The following is a 16,495-nucleotide window of genomic DNA, read 5'->3' on the forward strand; positions in this document are numbered from 1 at the left end:
CCGCATACCCTCCCCCTTATATATATAATATCGCAACATGAAGGAAAAAAAAGATACAAGGACTATACTAACCTTGTTCACATCATTGTGCACGTGAACAATGTCACAGCCCATAAGACCAAAATATCCCTAGAAACTCAACAAAATTGAACTTCAGCTGAATAATCAATATGCCATTGGCTAAACAAGACTATCTACAAGTCATTGCCCTGGGAACACATTGCCTATACTGGTCCTACATCCTAAGAGTATGCATAACTTTTTTGTATTTCTACTTCCAACCTAACGAGAACACCAAAGATACACCCACAAGATCATCTTAATTGGCTTGAATAAGTATTTGATGACAAGGCACAAGGCATTGAAAATTTGAAACACAACCCACCAAACCTAAGAAACCAGAACAAAGCTACCATCAAATTACCCCCAAAAAACCAACCAAACCTATCAACCCGAATTTTAAAAAAAGGGCCCAACTTTACCTCTAGGGAAAGACAGCCCCCACTTTTAGAAACCAAACACCCCCCCTCCCAGGGGACAGGCAAAGAGAAAAGGCATTTCCCTCAATTAAAGGAATGGTTCATACAGAAGTATCAGAAAATAGCCAACCAATTACAACACTTATAGTCAGAAATTGTTGGATTAATATTTATTTTTTATTTCTTTCTATTTTTCTTCTTAGCTTCTGAGAGAAAAGCAAAGAGGTGATTGAATCTAAAAATCAAATTGGCAGAATATAAGAGTAGGAGAAGCTCCCAGAGATCATGAATGGGAAAATGGGAATGTAGAGACATGGAAGATTTCTAACTAATAAAACATGAATAGAGATTAGAAGTGCCAGGAAAGAGGATGAAAGAATAATAGCTAGCTTATAGTTCAGGTATCGTTCTAAAGGCAGTGGAACAGAGAAACAGGATTCATGTAGACAACCCAGTAAGTTGAAACAAGACCTTGTATAGTTTAGCCAGTTTATCTTTTACCTGCTTGATCCAAAGCCCTGGTTAGCTCTTACTGAGAGTCCCGCCTCCAAATGCTGAAAGCAATACCAGAATGTAAGAAAATTACTTATATTAACCTCACCAATATCTTCAAAATGGTAAACAGAAGGTCAACTTAAAGAACAAGTCAAGAAGAAACTGCAGATATACAAAATTACACCTAAAAATGTAGTCAATGAAAAAAATAATTGTGGTAAATGGCCATGAACAAGAGAAGAAACAATCTGTGATATTGCACAGGGCAAAATTAACATTATTCATTAGGTGGAAAAAAGAAAGGATGATAAACCTACTTGATTTGTAGGTACTAAACTAATGTAGTACTCCTCATCTTTAAAGCTCTTTGCCTTTTTTTTAGAACACCGATCTTCTATGAGGATTCAAAACATCAAAAATGGAGAATCAGGAAACAAGATCAGGCCTGATCATATAGCCATCTTCCAGTTTCAAAAGAGAGAATGATGGGGGAGGGGGTAAAACACAACGAAATAGCTTTTGACAAAGCATGCTAAAGTAATTGTTGAGAGAACAACTCTTAATCAAAGTAGGAGTGCTAATAAAAGAAATAGAAACAACTAGGAATGCACACTCCTAGTCAAACTAGGAGTGCTCCCCTTGTCTATTCTAATAGAGATCGACAAGGGGAAAAATACAGAAATAAAAGGCAAATTACAGAATAATAAAAACAGAAAATAAAGAGGGAGAAAGTGGGAGATAAAGTGGGAAAAAGGACCAGAATACCCCTACGGTATTCTGGCCCATATATTCTAACACTCCCCCTCAAGTTGGTGCAAAGATGTCGCACATGCCCAACTTGGCTAGAAAAGGACGAAACACTTTGCCACTCAGACCCTTTGTGAACACATCAGCCAGTTGATCAGTAGACTTCACATAGGGAACACAGATTAGTCCAGCTTCAAGTTTCTCCTTGATGAAATGTCGGTCTACCTCCACATGTTTTGTACGATTATGTTGGACAGGATTATGGGCGATGCTTATGGCAGCCTTATTGTCACAATATAACATCATTGGAAGTTGGACAACAACCCCAATATCTTGCAACAACCCTTTAAGCCACAACAATTCACAAATGCCATGCGCCATTGCACGGAATTCAGCCTCAGCACTGGACCTAGCCACCACATTCTGTTTCTTACTACGCCAGGTGACGAGGTTACCTCCTACAAAAGAGTAATATCCAGAGATGGACTTCCGATCACATGAACCAGCCCAATCTGCATCAATGTATGCTTCAACCTTCAGATGACCATTAGAAGATAAAAGAATTCCTTGTCCCAGAGCAGACTTCAAGTATCGTAAGATGCGAAGAACCACCTCCATATGAGAAGAATAAGAGTCAAGCATAAACTGGCTGACCATACTAACTGCAATGGCAATGTCTGACCGAGTGTGAGATAGGTTGATAAGTTTGCCGACCAACCGCTGATAACGAACTTTGTCAACTGGTGTGCCTTCTTTCTCCTTGAGTCTTGTCGTAGCTTCTATGGGAGTGTCTGAAGGATGACACCCTAGCAGCCCAGTTTCAGATAGTAGATCCAGGACATACTTTCTCTGAGACAGAAATATGCCCTTTGAAGAGCGAGCAACCTCTATCCCTAGAAAATATTTTAGAGTCCCCAGATCCTTAATTTCAAACTCACGGCCAAGAAACAGCTTCAACCTTTTTATCTCATCACCATCATTGCCGATCACTACAATATCATCAACATAAACTATGAGGAGAGTAACCCTATCACCCATACGTTTGATGAACAAGGTATGATCAGCATTGCTTTGCTGGTAGCCCACTGAAAGCATAGCCCTGTGAAATCTACCGAACCAAGCTCTTGGTGACTGCTTCAAGCCATAGAGTGCACGCTTCAGTTGACAAACCTTACCCTTGGTAGCAGGACTTGAAAAACCTGGAGGAATGTCCATATATACCTCTTCTCTTAGTTCACCATGGAGGAAGGCATTCTTCACATCCAACTGCTGAAGATCCCATCCAAGGTTCACAGCACAGGATAGCAATACCCTGACAGTATTGAGTTTTGCTATTGGTGCGAAAGTCTCCTTGTAGTCAATGTCATATGTCTGAGTGAGGCCTTTAGCAACTAGACGTGCCTTGAACCGATCTACTGTACCTCTCTGCCTTCTGCTTGACCACAAACACCCATTTACAACCCACTGATTTTTTCCCTGGAGGAAGAGCTACAAGATCCCACGTATTGTTTTTGTTCAATGCTCTCATTTCTTCCAACATTGTTGCCTTCCACTTCCCATCTGTAGATGCTTCCTACCAATTTTTAGGAATGGAAACAGAAGAAAGGGAGGAAACAAAAGTACGAAAAGAAGGAGAAAGAGAACTATAAGAAACAAAACGGGAAATAGGATGTAAAGTGCAGGTCCTGGTACTTTTGCGATGTGCGATGGGTAGATCAGAAGAGGAGGGCTCACCAGGAGGAGGATCTGGATCCTGAGGTGGCAACTGGATGGGTATCGGTGCTGCAGTAGACTGATTCTGCCCTTTGTTAGCACATCTCCGGTTATAAGTGAGAATGGTGGAATTATCAATGGTCCTCTGAAAGTTACGAATGGTCCTCTGTACTGGAGTCAGCTCCCCCTGAGTAGGAACATTACCACCACCTATTTCCAAGGTCTCCCCTTGTATTGGAATCCCCCCAGGTGAAGGGACAGCAGCCTAGGGAGGCTGGGCAGCAGCCTCGGGAGGCTGGGCAGCAGCCATGGGAGGCTGGACAGCAGCCTCGGGAGGCTGGACAGCAGCCTCGGGAGGCTGGACAGCAGCCTCGGGAGGCTGGACAGCAGTTATGGGAGGCTGGTTGGTGGCTATAGGTGATGCTGGGAAGGGAAACCCAAGAGGATGAACCACATCTTCACTAGAGTGCTCCCCCTGAAGAGGCAGGGAAGAATAATAGGAAAGGGTTTCATGGAAAACCACATCCATACTGACCATAGTACGGCGGGTAGGAGGGCGGTAACACTTGTAACCTTTCTGGGTTGGAGAATAACCCAAAAAAATACACCTCAACCCCCGGGGTCCAAGTTTGCCAGGGGAATGAGTATCCCTAGCACAACAGACACAACCAAAGACCTTGGGAGGGACCACAAAAGAGGAATCACCAAGTAAAAGGTCAGCGGAACTACGGGAATCCAGAACCCGCGAAGGTAACCTATTAATAAGGTAAGCTGCAGTGAGAACAGCATCACCCCAATATTGGGATGGAACATGGCGAGCAAACATTAAAGCTCTGGCCACTTCCAACAAGTGGCGATTCTTTCTTTCAGCCCCACCATTTTGGGCTGGGGTATCAACACAACTAGTCTGATGTATAATCCCATGATCAGCAAGGTACTGTTGAAATTGGGATTCTTTATATTCAGTGCCATTATCACTCCGTAAAACCTTAAGAGTGGCCTGAAATTAGGTCTGGATCATTTTATGAAAATGTTGAAAGCAAGAAAAAACTTGGTTTTTAGACTGAAGAAGATAAATCCAAGTATTACGAGAATGACAATCAATAAATGAGACAAACCAACGGTGGCCAGAAATAGAGGTCTTACGACTAGGTCCCCAAACATCCGAATGCACCAAATTAAAACAAGAAGAACTCCTTTTATTTGATAAAGAAAAAGTTGCACGTGTCTGTTTGGCCAGAACACAAGCCTCACAAAAAAAGTTATCCTTATTACATTTGGTGACTAAAGAAGGAAATAAATGTGCTAAAATTCCTAATGGAGGGTGACCTAATCTAGAGTGCCATTGGTAAAGTTCAGAAGAGACCAAGGAGTTCTGATGTAGTGGAGAAGTTACCGGTGGAGAGAGATGACCATCATCAAGCAGATACAGCCCACCGTGAACTTTACCCAATCCAATCGTCTTCCCAGACGCCAGATCCTGAAAAACACAATGGGAAGGAAAAAAGGTTACCTTGCAGTAAAGATCACGAGTAATACTACTAATGGAAAGGAGGTTAGTAGTAAAATTAGGAATATGTAAAACGAAAGACAAAGGGAGGTTTGAAGTGCAATTGATGATCCCTTTTCCAGAGATAGAGGAAAGGGAACCATCAGCCACTTTGACCTTGTCTTTCCCAGAAGTGGGAGAGTATCTATAAAATAAGCTAGAAGAGCCAGTCATGTGATCCGTAGCTCCGATTCAATTATCCAAGGATGGGAAGCTACAGAAGCACAATGACCACCAAAAGGGATACCTGACCGGGCAAAATAAGAACCTGAAGGAGCCGAGGAATTGGCAGTAGCAGCGGAAGTAGTAGAGGCCGCAGCAGCGGAAGACCTCAGTACACGCAGGAAAGCCTGTAGATTGTCCTGGGATAGACCAATGTCCATAGCTGGGGCTGTAGCAACAAATTCAGATTGATGTGCCTTGCTCTTAGGTTTTTTCTTGGCAGCCCGCTTGGCTTCAAAGTCAGCCGGTTTCCCATGAAGCTTCCAACATTTGTCCTTGGTGTGATAAGGCTTGTGACAGTGGTCACATGTAATAGGACTAAAAGTAGAACTACCAACAGATAACGTACCAATAGGGGCAGCAGTAGCCGGGGCAGCCGTCTGGAGAGCGGATCTGTCCGAAACAGGAGGATGTAACATAGCAGCCCTGCGGTTTTCTTCTGAAGAGACTAGGGCATAGGATTGTTCAAGTGTGGGAAAAGGTGAATGGCCCAACACCTGAACACGTATCTGGTCATATTCAACATTCAACCCAGCCAAGAAGTCATAAACCCGAATCTTGTCAACATGCTTCTTATATGTAACTATGTTGGCAGCTGTATCAGGGTGATAATCTGAAAAAATGATCCAATTGCTGCCAGAGGCTGCGGAGAGTGGCATAATATTTAGACACAGTTAGGTCCCCTTGAGTAGTATGAAGAACCTTCTTGCGAAGCTCATAAACCCGAGCATCATTACCAAGCTGCCCATATGTCTCCTTACATGCTGCCCAAATCGAGAAGCCGTATCAAGTAAAAGAAAACCCCGTGCAAGATCCGAAGTCATAGAACCAACCAAATAGGACATAAGAAGACCATTGTGGGCTAGCCATTTAGTCCGGGCAGCACCAGGGGTAGTCGGCATAGGAATAATCCCATCAATATAATTAGTGAGGCCACGACCAGCAATAGCAAAAGAGGCTGATCGAGACCATAGAAGTTAGTTGCTGCCGTCTAACTTGATAGGGTTAGGGTGGAGATCACGAAAATCAGACTTGTCATTGGTTAACTGATTAGATGTGGCAGTGGAGATACCAGTGGAGTCACCCATAGTGCAGAGAGGAGCTGATCAGCAGAGAAAGCCACTGAAGAAGCCAAACCAGGGATGGAAAACACACCACCCAAAAAACCAGCAGCAAACAAGGAGCGCCCCCCCCAATATTGATTAAGTTAGGGTTTGGAAGAAACCCAAAAAAAAGAGCAATCGATGGGGGGAGAGTAAACCAAAACTATGCTGCAGATGAAGCCAGGTGAATCAATCCAAGAGCCTGCAGGGTATGCCTTTGTTGAAGAATAAAACCAAAAACAAACAGCAACTGTAGTCAGCCCTAATCCCAATATCGATAAGGCTCAGGGTTTTGTTGTAGGAAAACCCTGAAAATAAGAGATCGAGTGGGAGAAGGGGTCTTCAGTACCAATATGAGGCTGGAAAACAGCAGTCCAGTGTCGCAAAGTGCTCCAATATAGGGAGAAGCAGTCCCAATAAACTCAGGCCTGATCTGCAATAAAATTTGGAAGCTCCAATTTCCGCAAGAGGGAACCAGCAGCAGCCATCGAACAGGAAAATTAGGTCATGAATTAGGAAAAAAAAAAAAGAGGTGAGAAGGGGCAGCAACTAGATCATAAGATCACCTCTGTAGTGCTGCCCTTAGAGAAGGAGAAGAAGCAAGGAGAAGGAAGAGAAAAGAGATCGAGAGAGAGGGGAAAGAGAAGAGAACACGATGGGAGGGTGGGAAAAAAAAAATTTAGGTTAGATCAATCGTAGCTGTGATACCATGTTGAGAGAACAACTAGTTGATTAATGCTTAAGTGATTAATCCTATCACTTAGCCCTTTATTTATAGTAATAGAATCAAAGAGTACAACTCCTAATCAAAGTAGGAGTGCTAATAACAGAAATAGAAACAACTAGGAATGCACACTCCTAGTCAAACTAGGAGTGCTCCCCTTGTCTATTCTAATAGAGATCGACAAGGGGAAAAATACAGAAATAAAAGGCAAATTACAGAATAATAAAAACAGAAAATAAAGAGGGAGAAAGTGGGAGACAAAGTGGGAAAAAGGACCAGAATACCCCTACGGTATTCTGGCCCATATATTCTAACAATAATTAACAAGTCATAGTGAACAATGTAAGAAAGAATGGAAATCCAATGGTAAGCACATTAAGATGAAAATATGACTTCATGAGCTAATGGAAATCCTCAAAAAAAGGGGGGGAGGACAAAACCTTTTATCTCCTTGTCCTTTGAAACTGTTCTCTCCTCCTCCACTGAAAAAGAGCTTTCAGATTGACCGTCCTGTATTGAGTAGTATGTGACAGCAAAGAGTTTGTTAAGCTCCACATAAAGGGAAAAAACTTAAGAATCCAAATTAAATTTCCCATACCAACTCAAAACAAATTTGATCCTGCATTTTTAATGATCTAATCATAGTTTAAAATCTCGTTTCGTTTTGGTGTTTCGGTCTGACCGAAATTTCCAAGATACCGAAATTTCGTCGAAATATGGTATTTTTCTGTGGGTGTAAAATGCCAAAAATAACCGAGATTTCCAAAATTTCCTAAACGAGATGACCGAGATTTCCGAAATTTCCAAAACGAGATGACCGAAATTTCCGATATTTCATCGAAATATTCGAAATATTGCATTTTTTCAATTCGATGTTGCATTTCGTTTCGACTTGACTGAGATACTCAAAATCTCGACCAAGACAAAATGAGTTTTACTACTATGATTCTAATGCACCAAGATACTTGAGTTGGTTATATTTAAAGAAACCAAAAAATGTTACCACCCCCAAAAAAAAAAAAAAGCAGAAACAGTTATGGAAAAGTTATTCCAATTAACAGTAAGTCCACTTAGATTTAACGGGAGCATTTACTACACAAACACAACAATAACTCAGTACTTCTAGTATCAAGATGGGAAAAAAAAAGAGACGTTAGAAATCGAAAACAATCCATATAATAGATAAATCTTCATTAAGAACAAAGAAACTGGAAGTGATACATAAGAAGCTGAACATAACATCAAAAGCAGCCAGTGTAGGTGTACTATAAAACAAAACAAGTTGACAAACATTAGAACCCACCAGAAAAAGAATAATTGAGAGCATTTAGAAAAGAAACCACCAACTACTCAGATGTGGACAGGTTCTCTGCATTAAGTATTTTAGATGATTCAGCAGGGTTTACTCAGAAAGGGAAATATGGTCTTTAGATCAATGAGGTAAGACTATAAGGGAAGGATTAATCCACAATGTGCATTATGAGAAGTCTCAGTTGAAGATCAGGACATCATGTCCAGCACAGAGGTGCCATATCTCATTGGTCACTAAAATGCAGGAGAGTTTGACAAGAGAAAAACCTTTGTCAAACCTATCAAACCCTTTGTAGGGGAGCTCCAGATAGGATCTGAAGACCACTAGCTGACTATCATACTTCAAATTTTAAATGGCAATTCAAATTCAGATCAGCTGGGATTGACCAATTTACATAAATGCCAGCCGATCCAGTAAAATAAAACATCAACATTCCAGTGGACAGCATGAACCACTGTTTATTACAGATGTGATCAGTTCCATATAATCCTGAGCTATCTGGACTAGGATCAGGTAAGCCTTCAAACCAAGCTCACAAAAATACAAGATTAAAGAAACCCAACTATTAACTTATGATAGGTATTCTAACTAACTCACTCTTGTGAGCATGGTTCGAAGGCTTACTATAGTAATTACTATGTTCCCTAGTTTTTTTTTTTTTTTTTTTTTTTTATGGGAACAGAAAATATATATTAAACTAAAGATAAAAGAGTTTGTAAAATATTGTTTGAGAGCATTATCTGCTCTTGGTTGATACATACATAATTCGTCAAAACATTAAGGGTAAGGATTAAAACAGAGGGAAAACAAAGACACTGAACTTAACACCCAAGATAAGCTCTTTGGGCAACTCTCTTTCCTGATATTCAAATACAGCTGACCACGAGATTTAGTGTGTTAGGGAAAAGCAACTTACCCAGAACATTCAATGGATGGAACAAACGAAAGACAGAACTTAAAAAAAAAAACAAAAAAATAAAATAAAATAAAAAAAGGAAAAGGAACTCAATATATAAAGGGTCCAGTTTCTCTCAACACGTCTCAGAAAAAAAGGGTGCCACATGGCAGGCCAGATGGGGCTGAAATTGTGGACTGGTAGGCCCCAAAGATCCCCTGCTGACAAGCTGAGCTTCAGCTTAAAAGGAGTTAGCCAACTGGCAAACCCAAGCATTGAAAAATTTAAGGCTCGGACTACTGCAGGATGCATGGAAAGATCTACCTTTGATGCCTGATTGATAGAGCGTTGGTGATGAACGAAGTTGATGATCCCTTCATGAACAGATCTTTTCTTCTTCATGACATCAACCCATTGGCTGGCAGGACCCTGCAAATTCATATGATAATTTTAATATAAATCAGTGGCAGGGAAAAATAAAAAAATAAGATAAAGATCCCACATAAGCCTGCAATTAAGAGAATAATCCTATATAAAATTATTGAAGGGAGAAAAGAATGCCTTCAAGAAAATTATCAGCAAAAAAGGGAGCCCACATCATTGGGGGCTGGAAACTCCACACAGACCAAGGTTTATACATGTGGTGAGATGAGAACATGAGCTTTCACCCATTTGTACGTACATTATTCATTTCCTTCTAATGTGGGACCAAAGTATATATAACTATGTACTGCTTTCAGATTCTGGAAGCCTATTTCAGAGCAATTTAATATGGTTATCTAATGTTTATTATTGCACTGGTTAGGCATGCTAACATTTTGAGCATCAATCATGGAACTAAATTATTGTCTTCACAATTTCCATGAAAAAGTACTTGGCTTTAGTTCACCCCCTCATAAAGTTTGCATAACCATGCTCCACTCTAAAATTTATGCCTTTTTGCTTGGCAGCTTGGTATATGACACTCATTATAGATCATCCTGTGTATGGGAAACACTTCTTAATAACTTGCTACCTTTTACTTTGGTTGGACATGTGGAAGGAAATACAGAAGCATCACTTCTTGATATCTTTCAAAGGGGTTAAGGTGTTAACACAATTTCTATGACACAGTCTGAAACAAATCGAATTAAGTTTTCTAAAATATAGAGTATAGACTTAAATAAAGAGACACCAAACCCTATGAAGTCATCTCTTCATTAAATATATATGTTGAGGAGTAAATTTGACGCACAATTTTGTATCTGAAAGTGTTTTAGAAGATTTACTATGTTGGTTATCATTAGTTCTAGGTATGTTACAAATAAACTAGTAAAGGGGAAATTCAAATCATTGGTATAAACAACGGAAAAATTGTGTCCTAGATGATATATTCAAAGTCACTTAAATGGATCAGATATGCAAGGTTCAGGAATTTCAGTTACTTTTCATATAAATAAAGTTTTATATTATTTTCCAATCCCAAGAAACAAAGGCATACTACAAAGCCTTTATTTGGAACATTAAGGGTTATTTGGCCACAAGAATAGGGGAGATGCCTTGATACAAGACTGGTTTAGCATGATCAATGGTGAGAAACTAGAATAGTTATCTACATGTCTAATATAATCTTTCCTTTTATTTCTTTTTCTTCTTCTTCTTTTAGAGGGGGATGAATCTCTCCTAAAATCGGTTAACTTCAGATATGGTTGAAGTAATCAATAAAGCTTGAAGTCTTGAAGATGCATGATGCATCTATTGTTTCATTAGTAATAATACTATGAATCAAAAAGCAAAAGAGTTAAAGTATGTACCAGAAACAGCTATATAAGCCAAAAGCAAATACGCAACTATAGATGAGCATCAAATAAATAAGAAACCATCCAAAGCATCTCAAGGTACAAGAAACCTTATGAAGAAAATTACTTGTAGGTGTTTCGATTTAGCAGCTTCACCTTCTGCTTCCAAAATGGTCTGCTTTGGTCTAGTGCACACCACCGATCAAATAATCATACATTAGCTCTAAAACTTTTATTTTTTTAAAAAAACCCGGAAGCAGACATAACATTACCAAAAAAGACTTAGATAAGAAAAGCATAATTTAGAAGAGAATGCATATTAATTCAGGCTGCAAAAAAGACCATCCAGATATTTAGCTGACAGAGCACTCACCTGAAGTTTTCAAGCGTTCAGAGAAGGCCAGCGCTGTCAACTCACTGCCTCCTAAAACATTTTTAAAAATTGGATGCAGTCCTTCACGAGGCAGAACCTTCGCTCTTCTAATGGACTCCTTTGAGGGTAAGGGCTTTGTCTTTGAATACAAGCGAAATGCATTATTACAAGTTTTTTGCAAAGTAACCAGTTCTGTGCATGAATCAATAACTTCCCGAACTCTATCCGAAACAAGATCTATAACTGTCTGGGAAAAACGCCCATAAACTGTTTCGCCATTTGCAACTGCTTGGTCAATTTTAGATAATACTCTATCTATGTCTTGAAGAACCTCCTCCTCAGTAGGAGCAGGTCTAACTGGCTTTGAGAGGAACAGATGAAGATCTAAAAGGTAAGGCAAATCTTCTGATGTGACAAAAGAGAACGCCATCCCAGTCCGACCTGCTCGAGCAGCCCGGCCCACTCTATGGATAAAAAGTTTAGGTTTTGAAGAAAAGTCCCAGTTGATAACATTATCAAGCAATGGGATATCAATACCTCTGGCCGCAACATCTGTCACAATTAGAAACATTGTCTTTCTTGCCCTAAACTTTGATATATGAATCTTTCGAGCATCTTGATCCATATCACCATAACATACAGAAGGCTCAATACCCTCTTCTCTAAAAAGAATATTCAGAAACTCCACATGATGCTTTGTAGAAACAAAAATCAAAGTCTGCTGATCAGAACTGATATGTTCCCTAATCAAATACAAGAGTGCAGCCGCTTTTTCTTCCTGCCGTAAAGTGAAAAAAGCAAGCTTCAGGTCAGGGCTAATTCTTGTCTCTAAATCAAGCCGTACAAGTTGAGGATCTCGCAATCCCGCTTTGGCAAACTCAGCAAGAGCGCTAGGTAATGTTGCACTGAAAAGCAATGTCTGACGGGTTTCACTCAGCTGTCCAAGGATTTTATGCAACTGCTCAGCAAAGCCCATGCCAAAGAGGGAGTCAGCTTCATCGAACACCACGTATTCCACAATACGCAATGACATATCATCAACCTCAGACAAATGATGCATGAGCCTACCAGGAGTTGCAATAATGATATCAGGATTCAGTGCTAATTCTTCAAACTGGCTTTCCATGCTGTCACCGCCAACCAATAAACTAATACGAAGATCTGTGTGAAGATAATCAAAATTTTGAATGATTTTCCACTGAGACAACTAATAAGGTAATAGTATTGTATCTTTTTTGACAATGAAATCAAAACATAAAAAACAAATTATACAGGAGTTTCAAGCAGGACCAGAAAACCACCAATAGACAAACAGAGTTCTCTTCTTCGACCATATTAATTATCTGAAGTGAGTGAAATGAGAGAACATTTCACAAGCTTTTCGGTTCAGCCCACACTTAAGAAAAAGAATAGTCTCTCTAGGTAAGCCCTATTATAAACAGGACGATATCTGAGAGACAAAATGGATAATTGATGATCTTCATTGAGTGGACTGTTTCTTTTTAGGTTAAAATTCTTCAGCAAAATGGCACTTCACCGCTACAAAGAGGTTAGATAGGAATTCCCCAAAGAAAAACCAAATCTTTTCAACCCAAGAACAGGTAATTACTAGTGTTATCAGTCAAACCCTCTCCAAATAAGCTGAATCACTGATTGGACAGTGGCACAAGGGATAGAATGAAAATTGTGCATCTAGACAAGCCGATAATGTTTTTGAAAGTATTGTTAGGACTTGTGAGATGTTGATTATCACAAGTTGCATTGAAACCAAGAGCAGAATATTAAGTTCTCCAATAGTTTCTTTTACCTTGAGTTGATTAATAGCTTCCATTATCCTTACCATAAGAAAACCCCATCCATCTGAAGCTTTAGACAACATATTAGGTTTTTCAAGATTTTTTCACAAGCAGGTTTGACAGTGAAGTAACTTCAAAAATCGTTTCAAAGCAAAAAAAAATAATTCAAGATATTGTTTTGCAAAGAACAACTGAACATTCCCGAGAACTAACCTGTAAATCGACCAAGCTCTTTGGTGAACTTTAAAGTCTGAAGCGCCAAGTCTCTAGTGGGAGAAAGAATGAGAGCCCTAACCCCACCTTGAGGGACATGCTGCTTTAACCGCTCGAGCATCGGTACAAGGAAAGCAGCAGTCTTACCAGAGCCAGTCCTGGCCATGGCAACAACGTCTGCACCGGCGAGTATGAGTGGCATCGTCTTCCGCTGTATGGGCGTGGGGACCCTATAACCCTTGCGTTTGATGCCTCGGAAGACATTATGGCTTAGACCCAGAGACTCGAATCCCCCAGACTTGGCTTTCTTCTTCTGTTTCTCCCTTCTTTTCAGTTCTGCTTTGGAGCTTACATTAATATTTTCTTCCTCCGCCATGCTCTCTCTCTCTCTCTCTCTCGGGTCAACAAGAAAGGAAGGACCAGAAAAGAGAGCCGCCAAGGCTACTTTTCCATTGCAGGTTCAGACTTGAGACAGTGTCCTGAGAGTTGAGACGAGACGAGACGAGAGTCCGAGACGACATGAAGGAAGCCGCGGGCTCAGGGGTAGTCCTCTCGTCAGTCTCCGCTTCAAGCTTTAGGTTGTGTTTGCCAACATTGATAAACTACGTTTTGTAATAAAATCATGTTTGCGAGTGTTTTTTTATTTTTATTTTTTTTGGGTAAATTATATACGATGTGCCCAATATTTAATTAAAGTACTTAGGAGGTATCTCAAATTTCAAAACTGACATATGAGGTTCCTTGTGAACTTTAGTCCTACTCCAAACCGAATTTATTTTAAATTTTACCCTCTCAACCCCACTCCTGGCCTCACCTTCACCTTCACGTTCACCTTCGCCACTGCTTCTACCCTGCTCCAACCACCCACTTCCATCGATTCCTCTAGCGTCTTTGCATACTCCAATCTTTGATCTGGACTTGAGCAACCATCGGAGCAGATATCAACAAAATCTGAATATGAGATGCAGTTTTTTGGAAAGTTTCTCAATATCGTTTTCAACATCTCCAAATGCAACAGACTCAACAACTTCGCTGTGTCCTCAACTAAAATTGAACTTTGGTGGTTGAGAGTATCTGATCTCGTCGGAGGAGGATTCAGTCCACCCAATCAGAGACGATCTCTGCTGGAGTTCATCCTTTCAACTTCTCCATCAACTCAGACAGAGACTGGAGCTCCAGCATTTCAATCACCGACTTAATAATCGCTCTCTTATCAAGTGATCTCCTGATAAGGTTATCCTTACCGGTGTCAAAGTCGGTGCAAAAATCTCGATGGAATATTATTTTTGCAGGATCGGGTGGGATTAACGATTGTTTAGACAATGGAAAAGAAAAAGGAGAATATGATAGGAGGGTGTTGCTTGGTGATGGGATTTTGGTTAAGTTGTAGAGACACTGTGTTAGGGTTCTTCGTAGCGCCATTGTTGAACAGGTAACCTTAGCTTGAATTGCACATGGAATGAACATGGAGTTGCGTTCTTATCATATATAGCCCCCAAGAACAAGCAAGGGAGAGAGAGAGAGACCTAGTAAGATGTTGAATATATCGTGAGAATTCGAGTTGGGGCGGGGGGGAGTGGGGGTAAGTGGTGATGGTGGGGGCAGTGGGGATGGAGCGGGTGGTTGCAACAAGGTGGAAGTGGTGGCGGAGGTGAAGGTGAAGGTGAGGCCAGGAGTGGGTTGAGAGGGTAAAATTGGAAATATCTTTGGTTTGAAGTAGGACTAAGTTTAGAAGGAACCTCATATGTCACTTTTAGAATTTGAGGTACTTCCCAAGTACTTTAATTAAATATTGGGCATCTCATATGTAATTTACCCTTTTTTTTTTTAACAAATCATGTTTAGGAATTCAAGACTATGGTTGGAAGGTAAGGGAAAAAAAAAATAAATGAAAAGAGCAGAAAAAATACGCATAAACTAATTATCATTGTCATAAAAAAAATTAATTTTGAATATTATATTTTATTTTTAAAAAAATTACATGCACCCCTATAGTTTGAAACAATAACAAATCACCCCCTTAGTTTCACCTCTTACGTGCATCCCATTTATGATTAGGAAGCTTACAAATAAACCCTTATTGTTAAGTTTAAACCATTAGGTATAGTTAAACTTTTGAAAATAGTTATATTACCCTTGTACTTTTTGCCATGCACCAATTATAAAATGACCATATTACCCTTCTGCTGCCATCTTCTTGTTCTCCATCTCCTTCGTTTTGTCTTGTTCTTATTCTTCTTCCACTCAAATCCATTCCTCACTTGACCTACAACTTAATCACCGCCATTCCAGACCAGCCTTGCATCGGAGAAGAAGAAGAAGTCTTGGGTTGGTTGCTCGGTTGAACTAAAATAAAATCAAATCCTTATGAAAATTTGAAGATTCTCCTCCTGCCATTTATCGTTATTCAAGCATACCAGGCCTGCGATTGCTAATTCTGGAGTGATTCCAGAATTTTGGAATCTTAAATTACTTCTCATTAAACCAGCTGATTTGGATCAATTTTTTAGGATCATTAAGCTCAACATACAGCAGACTCAATCCAAGTTTTAAATCCTTCCGGTGGTTTAATCTCCTGCAATCCAAGTTCTCCTATTGGTTCTTGCGGTAATCTGTTTTCTGGAAAATTTTCAGATCTGGTATTTTTCAAATTAAATTTTACCTACTTATTTGTTCATCCAAATCTTGAACCTAAAGTTGCGGCTTTGGACGGTGACTTTTTCTGGTTTGCTCCTCATCTCCTCTGCAACCCCTCCCCAGTCCCCAACCTCTGTTCTTAGAACAATGAACATTCCATTTCCGCAGGAATAGAAATTTGCAAACAGATGAAGGAGGACACGAGGAAGGAAGAAAGATGAAGCAAATATGGCTAACTTCGCTGGAGCTGGAGCTTCACAAGGGCAAAACCCTAAATCAATTTAGGGAGGTGGAGAATCCCAATGCCGGATGGAAGCTATGGCTACCATCGCCGGAGTTGGAGCTTCACCAGAGCAAAATCCTAAATCAATTTAGGGGTTTCTCAGTTGAAGGAGAAGAAGGTAAATAAGGGTAAAATGGAAATTTAAAATAGGTCACCGAACTAAAAGGGTAAAATGG

At 40.1% G+C, this 16,495-nt stretch overlaps 1 protein-coding gene across 1 annotated transcript in view; it reads right to left on the reverse strand.

Moving 5' to 3' along the window:
• Positions 1-13,777, reverse strand: part of LOC122640563 (putative DEAD-box ATP-dependent RNA helicase 29) — a 38,923-nt gene extending 25,146 nt beyond the window's left edge. The window contains exons 1-7 of the mRNA XM_043833784.1: positions 13,400-13,777; positions 11,394-12,551; positions 11,145-11,206; positions 9,564-9,668; positions 7,473-7,542; positions 1,292-1,368; positions 981-1,033 (exon numbers count right to left, since the gene is read on the reverse strand). Coding sequence (XP_043689719.1) covers positions 981-1,033; positions 1,292-1,368; positions 7,473-7,542; positions 9,564-9,668; positions 11,145-11,206; positions 11,394-12,551; positions 13,400-13,775 — 1,901 coding nt within the window. The 5' untranslated portion in view covers positions 13,776-13,777. The remainder of the gene's footprint in view (positions 1-980; positions 1,034-1,291; positions 1,369-7,472; positions 7,543-9,563; positions 9,669-11,144; positions 11,207-11,393; positions 12,552-13,399) is intronic.
• Positions 13,778-16,495: the final 2,718 nt, after the last annotated feature.

This window comes from Telopea speciosissima, chromosome 9 (assembly GCF_018873765.1).
Source record: "Telopea speciosissima isolate NSW1024214 ecotype Mountain lineage chromosome 9, Tspe_v1, whole genome shotgun sequence".
NCBI classification, from domain to species: domain Eukaryota; kingdom Viridiplantae; phylum Streptophyta; class Magnoliopsida; order Proteales; family Proteaceae; genus Telopea; species Telopea speciosissima.